This window comes from Danio rerio, chromosome 9, assembly GCF_049306965.1.
Source record: "Danio rerio strain Tuebingen ecotype United States chromosome 9, GRCz12tu, whole genome shotgun sequence".
NCBI classification, from domain to species: domain Eukaryota; kingdom Metazoa; phylum Chordata; class Actinopteri; order Cypriniformes; family Danionidae; genus Danio; species Danio rerio.
The window spans coordinates 45,849,732-45,863,681 of record NC_133184.1 but is presented as its reverse complement, the minus strand read 5'-3'; the positions used below and the strand labels follow the sequence as shown (position 1 = coordinate 45,863,681).

The following is a 13,950-nucleotide window of genomic DNA, read 5'->3' as shown; positions in this document are numbered from 1 at the left end:
TTGCGGTCTGTGTGGGTCCTAATGCCCCAGTATAGTGACGGGGACGCTATACTGCTCTGTGAGCGCCGTCTTTCGGATGAGACGTTAAACCAAGGTCCCAACTCTCTGTGATCGTTAAAAATCTCAGGATGTCCTTTGAAAAGAGTAGGGGTTTAACCCCGACATCCTGGCCAAATCTGCCCACTGGCCTCTGTCCATCATGGCCTCCTAACCATTCCCATATTCCAATTGGCTTCATCACTCTCTCCTCTCCACCAATCAGCTGGTGTGTGGTGTGCGGTCTGGCGCAAAATGGCTGCCGTCGCGTCATCCAGGTGGATGCTGCACACTGGTGGTGGATGAGGAGATTCCCCCCCCCCCCCCCCCCCATTGTGTGTAAAGCGCTTTGAGTGCCCAGAAAAGCACTATATAAATGTAAGGAATTATTATTATTATTATTATTATTATTATTTTTAAAAGATAATCATTGAGCCTACCTGCAGCGCATTTGAGCAAAGCCACTTACGCACTATATATTTAATTTATAACACCATAAACTTGACTTTGCAGGCCGATCATCTTTAAACTCAAAAGGCATTTTTAAAGTGTTTAAAGTGTTTAAAGTGTAACTGTGGGACTGTGCAGTGTCCAACTAAACATTTTTATGAGGCTACTCTTAATCCCGAAGTGAAAAACTAAAGTAAAAACGACTGGAAGTTGCAATTCTGTTTAAATTAATTCAACGGCAAATTTCTTCTGCGTTCTTCCTTTTAGGGCTTAAGAGAGTTGTATTTAAAGAATAAGGTAACCAAAACATGTAATGAATTAGGCTGCTCGCCTTCATCTCATCCACTAGTCCAGTTTTCTCCAGTGTGAGTTTAGAGTGCGCTTCTGCGTGTGTGTTTTAAATGTTATACGGGGTGCACCCTGACCAGACGCGGGGACCAGATCTCTAGACCTTTATATTCACAATTTTCAGAATTTAATTGCTATTTCACATTTTAAAATATCTAAATGTGCTCTGAAGGTTGGAATGAGGAGAGTGTTAGTAATTAATGATGGAAAGAATTTTTAGTTCTTAGTGAACAATCCTTTATGAAAACTGGGGGGCACAGTGTTGGGCCCCTCCATACAGTAGCACCATATTTACAACTATCTTAAGAATATCTTCTTTTGTGTTTAAGAGATAAAAGAAACTCAAACAGGTTTAGAACAAGGGTGACAGGATTTTCAAAAATAAACAATTTCCTCAAGTGGTTCTAAAGTTTTATAAATTTCTTCTGTTGAACGCAAAACAAGATATTCTGAACAATGTTTAGGAAAAAACAGACATTGACATCCATCCATAAAATACTACTTTTTTTTTGTCCAATACACTTCAGTACATCATTTGTGTTCAACAGAGAAAGAAACTCTAATAGGTAAAACTGTTGAGTAAATGATTACACAATTAAAATTTTAGCATGAACGCTCCCTTTAAGACACTAACAGTCAAGCCTTGAGGAACTACCTGACTCAATGGAGCACCGATATACATGATAATAACATGTAAATACAATTCATATTTACATTTCAATTCCATCGAGTTATGTTTGCAATGCAAAATGGTTTCATTATCACCCTATGGAAGCCTCTCTCTCTTTATCACGCATCCCAATGGCAAATGCATTGGTGGCTATTTGTAATCTGTTGTTTAATTAGAGTGCACAGGCTGTTGTTATGGGGGCCGAGAGAGAAGACAAACCCCCCACGCAGGCTCTGCCTCTCCAGCTTTGGAGATCATGGTTAACAGGTCCCATGGAACGATAGACGGTCCCGAGAGAGGTGGAGATACGTCTGTCGTCGATCACCCGTACGGTCACCGCCGCAAACGCACAGCTTTTTTTGACGTGGCTTCGGGCCGTCGCTGGAAGTGTTACTTCTGGCTGGCACTGTTCTCTTTGGCTTTAGTGCTGCATGTTCTCTGTCTGACTGTCTGCTTGTCTGTCTGTGAAGCGTTTTTTTGAAGTTTACACCAATATGTCTGGGCCATTGTGTCGACTGTGCAAGCTCTCCTGGGCTTAGCTTAACAGACAAGCGGATTTGGCTTGTGTCAAGGGATTACACGCACAAGCTAAGCTCGCATCCTCCAAAAAAAAAAAAAAAAACACGTACTGGCAAAAATTCTGCTTTACAGCTAAATTAGGATTGGGATGAAGACAATCAGAAGCACACAACAGAATAACTGAATCACACAATGATGTTCTTTGTTGGCACTGATTGTTCTACTGTATGTGGAACATTATGATGTGGTGATATTCTATTTGTAATAGGTTCAAATAAGGTTCCTTGTTTGGTTAAAGAGTTAATTCCTAAAGCTAAATCCTGGCATTATTAAGTCACTTTCATGCTATTCTCTAGAATGATGTATGCTTTTATTTAGTTCTACATAAAAAAATTCTAGACTTTAAAACGTGCTATTAAATTGTTCAACCAAAACTGAAAATTGTCATAACGATTTTTTTTCTCTGTTGAACACAAGCAACTTATTAAATTATTCTAAAGGATTAAAAGTTATTTATAAAAAATGTTGCAAACCTGTAACATTGACATCCACAGTAGGATAAAAACTACGAACATTCTACCATTCTTCAAAATATCTTATTTTGTGTTCAACAGTAAATCAAAACTTGAGGGTTTATAAATTTTCTTTTTTGGATGAACTACCCCTTTAAAAGAAGGATTTCTAGGTATAGTTCACACAAAAAGTTTAATTCAGCCATTATTTACTCGTCCTTTTGTAATTCGAGAATACTGCATACTTCAAATTACATCTGTACAGAGTTTTACACAAGTGACAATATATACAGTATATATATTGTAGACAATATATAGACAATACCCCTCACAAATATTTTTTTATAACTCTATGAAATTGCCTCTTGCAGGTTTTGATCCAAACTGTGTCGTTTGGTGACTGTCACTTTAAATTCAAATGTGCTCTTTGCAAAAGAGGGCGAAGCTACAAGCGTTGATAATTTAACATTGCAGATTCTAATACAGGAGTTACATTATCTCTGTGTACAACTGAAAATGTCAAAACAAGTGGTTCAGAAGATAGTCTATGGAGACTACAGTGTTCAATTGTGCATCCTAAAACTTAGTCGCTGACATAATCTTCAGCAAGTACAGTACAGAAAGTCTAACGCCATACAGCTGCTTGTCATTCAGAGCTGTCTATGCTAATGAGAGAGGATTCATCACTAATGGGCGGGACTTTCCCTCTCTGATGACAAAAAAATACCAAAATAAATCAACCCAAGCTTATTCTGAAAACGTAGCCCCGCGGACGTTTCTGAAGACAGCGATTTACATGGCCGGAGGTACGTACTGTATGGCTGCATTTCGTTTTTTTAAGCGAATGCTAGGGGGTGGTGTGACACTGCTCCTCTTCGTGCTCGCCGGCTGACGGCTCACCTCCTTGTGGAGGGCTTTCTCGCTGCAACCAGTTTATCCGGTTAGCTCGTTGTGTTAAGTCGGCAGAGTGGATGACCAGAGGGGCCTTCCACAGCGGCCTCTCACAGATTCGTGAAAACAAAAACTGCACAAATACGTTCCTCCCGGGACGTATTTCGCCGTCTCCAGAAACATCTGCGGGGCTACGTTTTCAGAATGAGCCTGGGTTGAAATAAATGCTGTCATGACTTCCACACTATACATCAAGCCTTCTCAAATCATATAGTAACAAACATTTTATTATGATTTACTCACACACATTATTCCAGAATACTGTATGGTTTTAAATACTTCTGTAAAAGACAGAATTAATAAAATATCAAAAGTGGTGGTTCAGAAAGTAGTCTGTGGAGATTGTGTTTATTTGTGCATCCTAAAACTTAGTCACTGACTTTATCTTCTTCAGCAGGTACAGTGCAAAAACTCTGATGGCATACGGCTGCTTCTTATTCAGGGCTGTCTATGCCAGTGTTTTTCAACTGGTGGGTTGTGACCCAAAAGTGGGTCGTGGGAACATTTTCAGTGGGCCGTGGAGTGTGTGGTTAAAAAACAACAACAAAGGTTTAATTTTTAACTTACTTTGCTTATATCTGACCTTTACTTTAAAATGCGCATGCGACAACCGTACCGTTTGACATGTGAAATTTGTGTGTCATACTGTATGTAGTGAGGTGCTCTCACAAGAGAGCATGAAACCTTCTAAATTAAAACGACATTTAGAAACCAAACATCCCAGTTGCAAGGACAAACCTGTGGACTATTTTCAAAGACGACTCCAACAGCTGAGGGCCAGGGCCGGCGCGTCCATAGCAGTGACCTAGGAGGCCGAATAGAGAAAACGGCGTCGCCGACACTACCCTCACCTCTCGCACCCTCAGTTATATCCGCGTCTAGGGCGGCGTCTGCGACACTACCCTCACCACCCACGCCCTTAGTTATATCCGCGTCTAAGGCGGCAGAATAGAGAGGGCAGCGTCCGCGACACTACCCTTATCACCCGCGGCCTCAGTTATATACGCATCTAGGGTGGCAGAATAGAGAGGGCAGCGTCTGCGACACTACCCTCATCACCCGCGCCCTCAGTTATATACGCGTCTAGGGCGGCAGAATAGAGAGGACAGCTCCCTCGCCCCCATCCCGTCCTTTGCCTAGAGCAGCAGTTCAGCTTGCTCCGGCCCTGCTGAGGGCATCACAAAAGTGCCTAACATCTTCATGTTCAAAACAAGTACAGGCACTCTGCACATCTTACTGTGCTCACCGTGTAGCATAGGCCAAATAACTGGTGATTATTATGAAAACAGTAATGATTAATTTAATCTTTTTACTTTAATTTTCTGGTTTGTTCTGTTCAACAGGATGAGTGTTAACGTTTTATTAACAGTTCAGTTTAGTTAATAGTAACTGAACTTTTCCTCACCCTAACCACTGTTTACAGTATTTGATGTTTTTCATTTCTATAATTTGATACATTTTGTTAAACGACAGCAATACATATTTTTATTTGTAAGTCTTGGTGATTTTCTTATGATTAATCTGTCACTACTTGTCTATTTTAACACATAAATACAAATTAATTATAATTCTTAAAATTATATTATAGTTCTGAAAAATTTGGTTTATGGCTTGATGACCATGTAAAAATGTGGGTTCCATGGCCAAACCAGTTGAAAACCACTGGTCTATGCTAATGAGAGGGAATTCATCACTATGGTTGGGACTTTCCCTCTTTGATAACATGTACAAAGGGAGAATGTCAATCAAAGTGTTTCTGTTTTTATAAAGTGTGATTATAAAATAATTGGTGGCGCAGTGGGTAGCACCATTGCCTCACAGCAAGAAAGTCGCTGGTTTGAGCCCCAGCTGGGTCAATTAACATTTCTGTGTGGAGTTTGCATGTTCTCCCCGTGTTTGCGTGGGTTTCCTCTGGGTGCTCCAGTTTCCCCCACGAGTCCAAAAACATGTAGTATGGGTGAATTGGTTAGACTAAATTGTCCGTAGTGTATGTGTATGAATGAGCGTGTATGGATGTTTCCCAGTGATGGGTTGCAGCTGGAAGGGCATTTGCTGTGTAAAACATTTGCTGGAAAGGTTGGCGGTTCATTCCGCTGTCGTGACCCCAGATTAATAAAGGGACTATGCCAGAAAAAAAATGAATAAATGAATGAATGAATATTAGAGGCTGGCTATGTTTGCACACTATTGCCACAAAACTTTGCTTAAACTACCTCTAAGAGTGATTTTTGCATATATGTCCTCTTTAAGACACCACAAAATTCAATGATATGGCATTATATTCCAAGTCGTTCTTTGTTTTATCTTCATTTTCTCACCTCATGTATATTCTGAAAATTCCACGCTGTTATTTAGCTCTGTAAAAGATCAATTAAGAATTTTCAGACTGACATTGAAAAATACTAAAATTACAAAATAAAAAAGTATAATATAATATAATAAATATAATATAATATAATATAATATAATATAATATAATATAATATAATATAATATAATATAATATAATATAATATAATATAATATAATACAGTTGAAGTCAGAATTATTAGCCCCCTGTGTTATTAGACCCCCTGTTTATTTTTTTCCCCAATTTCTGTTTAACAGAGAGAAAATTTTTTAAACACATTTCTAAACATAATAGTTTTAATAACTCATTTTTAAAAACTGATTTATTTTATCTTTGTCTTGATGACAGTAAATAATATTTTGCTAGATGTTTTTCAAGACACTTCTTTATGGCTTAAAGTGACATTTAAAGGCTTAACTAGGTTAACAAGGGTAACTAGGCTGGTTAGGGTATTTAGGCAAATTATTGTATAACAATGGTTTGTTCTGTAATTATTAGCTTAAAGAGGCTAATAATTTTGACCTTAAAATGTTTTTATTATTATTATTAAAAGCTTTTATTTTAGTCAAAATAAAACAAACAAGACTTTCTCCAGACGAAAAAATATTATCAGGCATACTGTGAAAATTTCCTTGCCCTGTTAAACATAATTTGGGAAATATTTTTAGAAGTAAAATGGGGGGCTAATAATTCTGACTTCAACTATATACCAAAAAAAATATTTTAAAAATTTACTCACCTGCAATGTTCAAGCCAGGTGGCGCATTAGACCAGGGGCTCATCTCCTGTTTCCAAAAAGCATCACAAACTGCTTGAGAAACTGTACTATGATAATTGGGGATAAAAATAAATCATGTTCAATAAATGTACTTGAGTTTACTAACTGTTAATTAAGTTAAACATGATTTTTAAACTGTAGGCCTACATAAGCCCAAAACAGCGATTTTTGATCCCCTTAATCTGACTAAAGTCACAACTGAACTAAACAGAAATGGAATTAAGACATGTGGAGTATTAAATTAAAGTAAACACTGTGATCAAACTATTACTGTCATGTAGGACTTTTCTGCATATTTTCCGACAAGATCCACACACGCAGCTGTCAGTAAAGGACCGCACACACACACACACACACACACACACACACACACACACACACACACACACACACACACACACACACACACACACACACACACACACACACACACACACACACACACTCACACACACACTCACATACACACTCACACACACAAGTTATTTTTTTCTTTCCATTTGGCTTGCGTTATTAAATTCCATAACACTCTCACCAGTCCTTACTCCTTACTGGTCGTCTAATACCCGAGTTTGTCACCGGGGCATGAATGAAATGTTCATGAGTTAAAGTGTAACTGCCAAACTGCAGTTAAAGTCAGGCATCCTGCTGATTTGATTCAGAAGGGCACTTTTTTGTCAGACAGCTTATCGGTCAGGTATACATTCGCGCTAAAATATAAAGGTGAAAGAAATCATAGCTTGCATAGAATAGACCCAGCTTTGAGAGTAGATTAACGGCAATATTTTTTATCACGCGATAAGAGTCTCATGTTAACACAGCACGTTAACGCCGTTATTGGCCCACCACTAATAAAAACACAAGAAAAATCGTCCATATGACTGCTGTACTTTTTTGAGGTTATATGACAGCTTTGTAGAAAGGAAATTGATATTAATAGATCCTTTTAAAAATTCAGAATCCACACACTTTCATATCATAACATCTTCCTGTTCTAAACCTGTATGACTTCTTCTGTGGAGCACAAGTATGTTTGCGTATGTGTGTTTTTTTTTTGTTTTTTTTTGATAATGAAGGTGAATTTTTTGAAATTTGAATGAAAACATGAAAGTGATTCCAATGTTGTTTGTTTCTTCCTGACTTTCATTGTGTGAACAAACACAAACACTTGAAACATTCTTCATCTTCATCTTCAAAACACTTCTGTGTTTTCACAGAAGAAAGAATACTGTAGAAGACAGATCTAAAACGAGGACAAGTAAATGATGAGAGAAGTACATACTCAGGTGCAAAACTGTGTTCAGACAAAAAATCCTAAAACACCAAAAAATCTTTGGCCCAATTCTGTTCTCGCTTGGCTGCAGACGCGGATGATTAACCACAATATGACCTCCACGTGTGCGAGAATGCGTCTCATCATTAAGTCCCAAGAATTGAGCCATATGGTAGATTATCTCATAGATAGCTTTTGACTAAAACGAGGTGTGAGTTTTAAGAAGGAGTGCTGCATTTCTTTTGTTCGCCCAGATTGGCACCTTCTCTGGTTCGCTCGCTATCTCAGCAGGATCGTTGAGAAACATCCTCGTACCGTCGTGATTAATTGCTCCATCAAAACATTGTGGCTCTCGGCACGAACCGCTGAGCTCAGTGCAGGCACTCGCTCAACAAAAGACAGCTTTTCCTTGGAAGACTTTCCGACATGCATTAGCCATCTTATGTTAAGTGGAGTGAATAAAAGAAACATGCTTTTGCCTTTCTTTACTCCACAAAATGCCTGGCTTTTGTTGCTGTGAGGCAAAAGAGAAACATCAACGGCATACAGGACACCTGACACGAATGAGAGCGTAATGCCTATTTAGGAGGGCCAATATAGGGCTTGTTCATTTCTAATTAAGCAATATTTACGCATGTGAATAAGGCCAACTGGCGGGATTTGGAAGGATCTGATGAATAATTCATGAGCGGGGAGAGCGTATGCATGGGGAGACAGAAGGAGGTCAGGAATGTGCCGGGCGACGGGGACTGGACTCAACCAATGGGCCACCAGATCCACTCGTTCCAGCTCACTCCGACATATGCAGGGAATTAACTCGAGAGATGTCACATTGACACTTGATAGATGACTCTATTGTTTCTAATGGACTAGAATTAAATTTGTTGATTATATGGTGCACATTTGCATATGCATATTCTTAAATATCTACATATGCGTGCATTTTGATTATGCACTACCATTCAAAAGTTTGGCTTGTGTTTTTGTTTTTAATTCAGCATGACAGTAAATACATTGAGTTTTTTTTCCTATTAATCAAGGCATCACATTACAGTTTCTTGAAGGCCAATCTAGCCTATTAGAATAATTTCTAAATATGCTCATTGAAACGCTCATAGGTTTATCGTAAGCTGTAGAGTAAAGAGAGTGTATTTTTAAGGCTTGCTTGAGTTTAAAAGATGCAAAGCAATGTGTGCTCATGCTTCACTTGTAGAAAATGGCAATTTTTTTCATATATCCTCCTTTGATTATACACAGCTACTCAGCTAACATGAAAACGACTGTCATTTTCCTAGTTTTGACTAAAACGAGGTGTGAGTTTTAAGAAGGAGTGCTGCATTTCTCATTTGCTCTTCAGTGTTTGAACTCTCAGTAATGATTAAATCACACTGAACAGAGCTAAACTGAACTGAACTGAACTTAAACACTAAAACCTGAACCACACTGTTCCAATTACTATGACCATTTATGTGAAGCTGCTTTGACACAATCTACATTGTAAAAGCGCTATACAAATAAAGCTGAATTGAATTGAATTGAATTGAACTCTCAAGGGCCCACCCTCAAGAGGTTCTGATTGGTCAGCTAACATATGCTGTGCTAACATGTGCTGTGATTCATGGATCGGCTCCTTCACGGAAAAGCGTCATGCCCCTACACGCATGTGCTTTTGTGCTGTGTAAATGCTGTGCTTTTACATCCAATGAGTCAAAGCTAACAAAATCGTCACTTCCTGATTATCTGGCGCCAAATATCAACAGTAAAAACTGAATTCATTGCTGTAGGAGAAGCTGCATCAATCTTTTCTTCATCTAATAAATGACTTGTGCCTTAGAAGGCGAATCCTGACATGCAGTGAACGCGCGGTGGCGTCTGAAAGTGTCAGAAGTGTTCTGATGGTTTAAAGCAGGGGTGCTCAACCCTGTGCCTGGAGATCTACCTTCCTGGAAAGTTCAGCTCCAGCCCTAATCAAACACACCTGAAACAACTAATTAGGATCTGAACAGCACTTGATAATTACAGGAAGGTGCGTTTGTTGTGGGTTGCAACTGAAATCTGCAGGAAGGTAGATCTCCAGGAACAGGGTTGGTCACCCCTGGTTTACAGTGTGCTCAGCCTGCTGGTTTTTCCATTTACACACATTTTGATCATCACATGATCTCTTATCTCAAAATCACATGACCTTTTTTTAATGCGCATACTGAAATTTGTGCAGTAAAAGTGTTTCCCTCATAGTTCATGCGCATCTTTTCTTTTTGAATAAAAAGTTTATACTACTCAGTTATGCGCATAAAAACACTTTTAAAATGTATGTAATCTGATGTGCAAAATGTGCATAAAATAGGTGGATGGAAACATAGATAATGTTAATGTTAGCCCTGTTAGTTTGGCCTGAATCAGACAGAACATCAGACACAGCTGAACTTCACGCCTGCTCTCTAAAATGAAATCAAATAAAAGACAAGAGTCTTTTACATAAGGTACATTCCAAATTGCATGCTTATGCACTATTCTACGCCATTTTGTAGTAAAAATAATGTAAGTAGTGCATTCACACTGAAAAATAATGTAATTATACAACTGAAAATAATAAGTGCATTTTAATTACCCGGATGATGCACCCATTCAGCCGGTAAAATAAAGTGTGTCATGTTGGACACTTTACACACTCAATGACCACAGTTTTGCTCACGTTGTGGAAAGGACAGACCTTTCGGGTGCACAATGTGTGTGTGTGTGTGTGCGCGTGTGTTTGGATCCCCTGAAATAGCAGTGGCCACCCCCTGGCCATCCCATGTAAAAAATTGTAGCTCCGCCACTGTGCCCATTGTCAAATGCTAGCTATATATTTTTTGTAATTCTCTGAAACATAATTTAAATTAAATTGTAACCACTTTTCTTTTTGTGTCGTGCCCTTTGGAAGCCCAAATATAGAAACAGAACATGCTCTGTGAAAATAGCAGCTTTTGGACGGCATTTTAGCTTTCTGTGCTGTTACATTACAGCGCCCCTGCCCACGTGCCTTTTGCTGCGCTGGGTGTATGCGCGTGGTGAATGCTCGTAACCAAAAACCCTTGTGATCTCACTAGCCCGGATGTATTTTAGTAGTCCACAAACTTTGTTCATTGTGGGCTTTGCTAAGCTAACTCTGTAAAAGCCAATGTCTCCCTCTGCACTGAACTATTACATTCAGAGATGTTGTTTATGTTCACACAGCTACATTACACATCAACTAAAGTATAAAATATGATATCATAGTGGACCACCCCTTTAAAGCTATAATCTTCATGAAGCCATTGTGTATTTACTGTATAACAGGTAAGGTGCGATGTTACTGTAGGCACAACACAGAGTATCTAACCCCTCCTGTCATCATGGCAGATGTGTACCCGCCTATAAATACTGTGCTATTGACTTAAGTCCAGGTTTCACAGTAGTTGGTCAATGGCACAGTCATTTTCTCTTGCCTCAGTATACTAATGCACCTGAACACACCTGGTTTTCAGACCAGCAGCCCATGGGCGAACAGATGGGTGCAAGTGCATTTAATTATTAAACAACATGGCGCTGGACGTGAAAATGATGACTGCATTGAAGTGAAACTATTGTGAAAACAGTTGTGTCACAGCCATTGTATTGTGTCTGTTTTATGATGGGCCCTAAATATGTTGGCAGTGACAGCATAAATGCAAAAACACTAACAAAAAAAGGAGAAAACACTAATACATTAAAAAAAACATGCATGCTCACGAATTCTCACAGCACATGCAAATACAGAAATAGCTCAGACCACAATGGAAATGTGTTGTTGGATCCCAAAAATATCATGTACGTGACTGATTCCAGTTTACGGTGTTGTCGGAGATCTGACAGGTGTTTTTTTTGTTTATTTTAAAATCCTGGTTGGACAGTTCCTTGATGTTTGTGTATATATTTTTTTTTTACTGTTGCGTTAGATAAGTTATCTTCATCAATTTCTCTTATTGTCTATGGCACATAAGTCAAATCAAGTTCCTGGATGGCCACATCTCTGCACGGTGTAGTTTCAACCCTAATTAAACATACCTGATCACACTAATTAAATCATTCAGGCTTGTTTGAAACCTACAGGTAAAGTTGTGGTCACACTCGAGTTTGTGCTTGTGCTTTATAGTACGGCGCTGTGAAAAAGGCCGGGATTAAACAAGATGATTAGACATTAAAAAAGCGAGCGATTGGTCCATGTTTTAAATTACTGTCCAGAAAGGTCATTTTTGGTTCCTCTGTTGGTTTCATGCAGTCAAGTGATGCGATTTCACAGATCAGAGTTCACTAAGCTTAAACTTTCCAAACTGCAAAACTTGTCACACGAACTTGCGTTTCCGGTCTGACGCATTCGCGTGCGTATGAATTGAAATCTGTGGGGAGAAATGTACAGTTTGACTGCAGCTTAAGTGTGTTGAAGCAGGGTTGTAACCAAACTGTGCAGAACTGCGGCCCTCTTGGATCTGAATTTTACATCTGTGGTTTATGGCACAGGTGTCAAACTTGGTTCCTGGAAGGCCGCAGCTCTGCACAGTTTAGTTCCAACAATAATTAAACACACCTTATCAAACTAACTGAGTCTTCAGGCTTGTTTGAAACCTACAGGTGTGTGTTGGAGTAAGTTTTGAACTAAACCTGTAGTTCATGGTAGTATAGTCTAAAAAAGTTACTGGTGTGCATTAATGTTACATATATATATATATATATATATATATATATATATATATATATATATATAGTTTGTTTTTTTTTTAAAGCGAGAACCTCATGCTAACTATGAACAAATTCAGAATATTTCTTGGATGAGTGGCACAAAGCCACAGCACATGCAACAACTTAATCTTCCATTGTTAAATGAATTTGATAAAAAGTGCGCAACATTTTCACGCTAGAAAGCATGTTTTTTATGTGGGAATGTAATGATATGCAGCAACTGCCTCTTTAAATATGTAATCAATGTAGCGTATTTTGACACTCTCACTGCTGGAGCTGTGGAGACCGCGTTGTCGCCAGGGCAGCCAGAGCAAACTTTGATGCTCTTACCGCCTTCGGTGTGAACACACAATTAGACTTTGGGCTTAGATCGTTAAAATAGAGCCCAATTTGTGCTAGAAAAATAAAGACTGTAAATTTTGATTTCACGCAGACTTTAACTTGCAGTGCATTTGAGCTCTTAGTTACATTACAACACCTTAGTTTTGTAACAGAGATATATTCTACAGGTGTATCTTTTTATACTCTTTGTGGCTGCAGTGTGCTTTGTTGCTGGTGTTTTTGTACCCTCTGTAGGACACCTGATTTCTCTGACTGTTTTTGGTTGCTGTTCTAGGTCACCATCAGCCTGTGGACGTGTGCAGTTTCAGCTGTATGGGTCGTCTGCTGAGGTTCGGCTTCTCTGCCATGTTTGGTTTCGGTGGGCGGACACTCGCATTGGCAGAGAGACACCGCTGGATGCCACCCAGCCAGCGCCGCGAGTTCGCTCTCATTAAAACACTGGCAAAGCTCAAGTAAGCGCTCTCTCTTTCTCAGTTGTGTTGTCAGCTGTAGCTGTCTCTCATCTGGTGGGCTCCAAGGGACTGGCTGGTGCTCCATCAAATCTGGGATTAGTGTCAGAGCAGCCTGGCACAGCACACATGGGCACCGTCTCTTAGAAATCATCCTCTTCTTATCATAACACTCCATCTAACGTGTTTGTTCTCTTTCCTGGTGTCCGACTGATGGTGTTTGTGAAGACCTGAAGATTGTGAACTGTCCTTTTTAACCGCCAAAGGAGCTGAGGATCAGAAAAAGTGTGTGTTTTCAAGTTTGTTTGTTTTTTCATCCCTCATCCCCATCCAACTTTGAGCTTAATGATTTGAATGTTATTTTAAATATACCACCCCCTGTTTAATTGGCCATTGGAAAGAGATCAGATTGCTGAAGGTCACCCAGCTAATGCTAATAAGGCGGGCTGCTTCACACTGAGAGCAACCCATACAACTCTATTATTACTCAAATACAGATAATGGTTGTGATATAAAAAAAAAAATCTCTTCTTTT

General features: G+C 39.1%; 1 protein-coding gene across 1 annotated transcript in view; it reads left to right on the top strand.

The window, feature by feature from the left end:
• The window catches only part of cerkl (CERK like autophagy regulator), a 195,910-nt gene that overhangs the window by 166,787 nt on the left and 15,173 nt on the right, over nt 1-13,950 (top strand). Inside the window, exons 7-8 of the mRNA NM_001089474.1 lie at nt 13,241-13,418; nt 13,644-13,700. Of these exons, the coding sequence (NP_001082943.1) occupies nt 13,241-13,418; nt 13,644-13,700 (235 nt within the window). The remainder of the gene's footprint in view (nt 1-13,240; nt 13,419-13,643; nt 13,701-13,950) is intronic.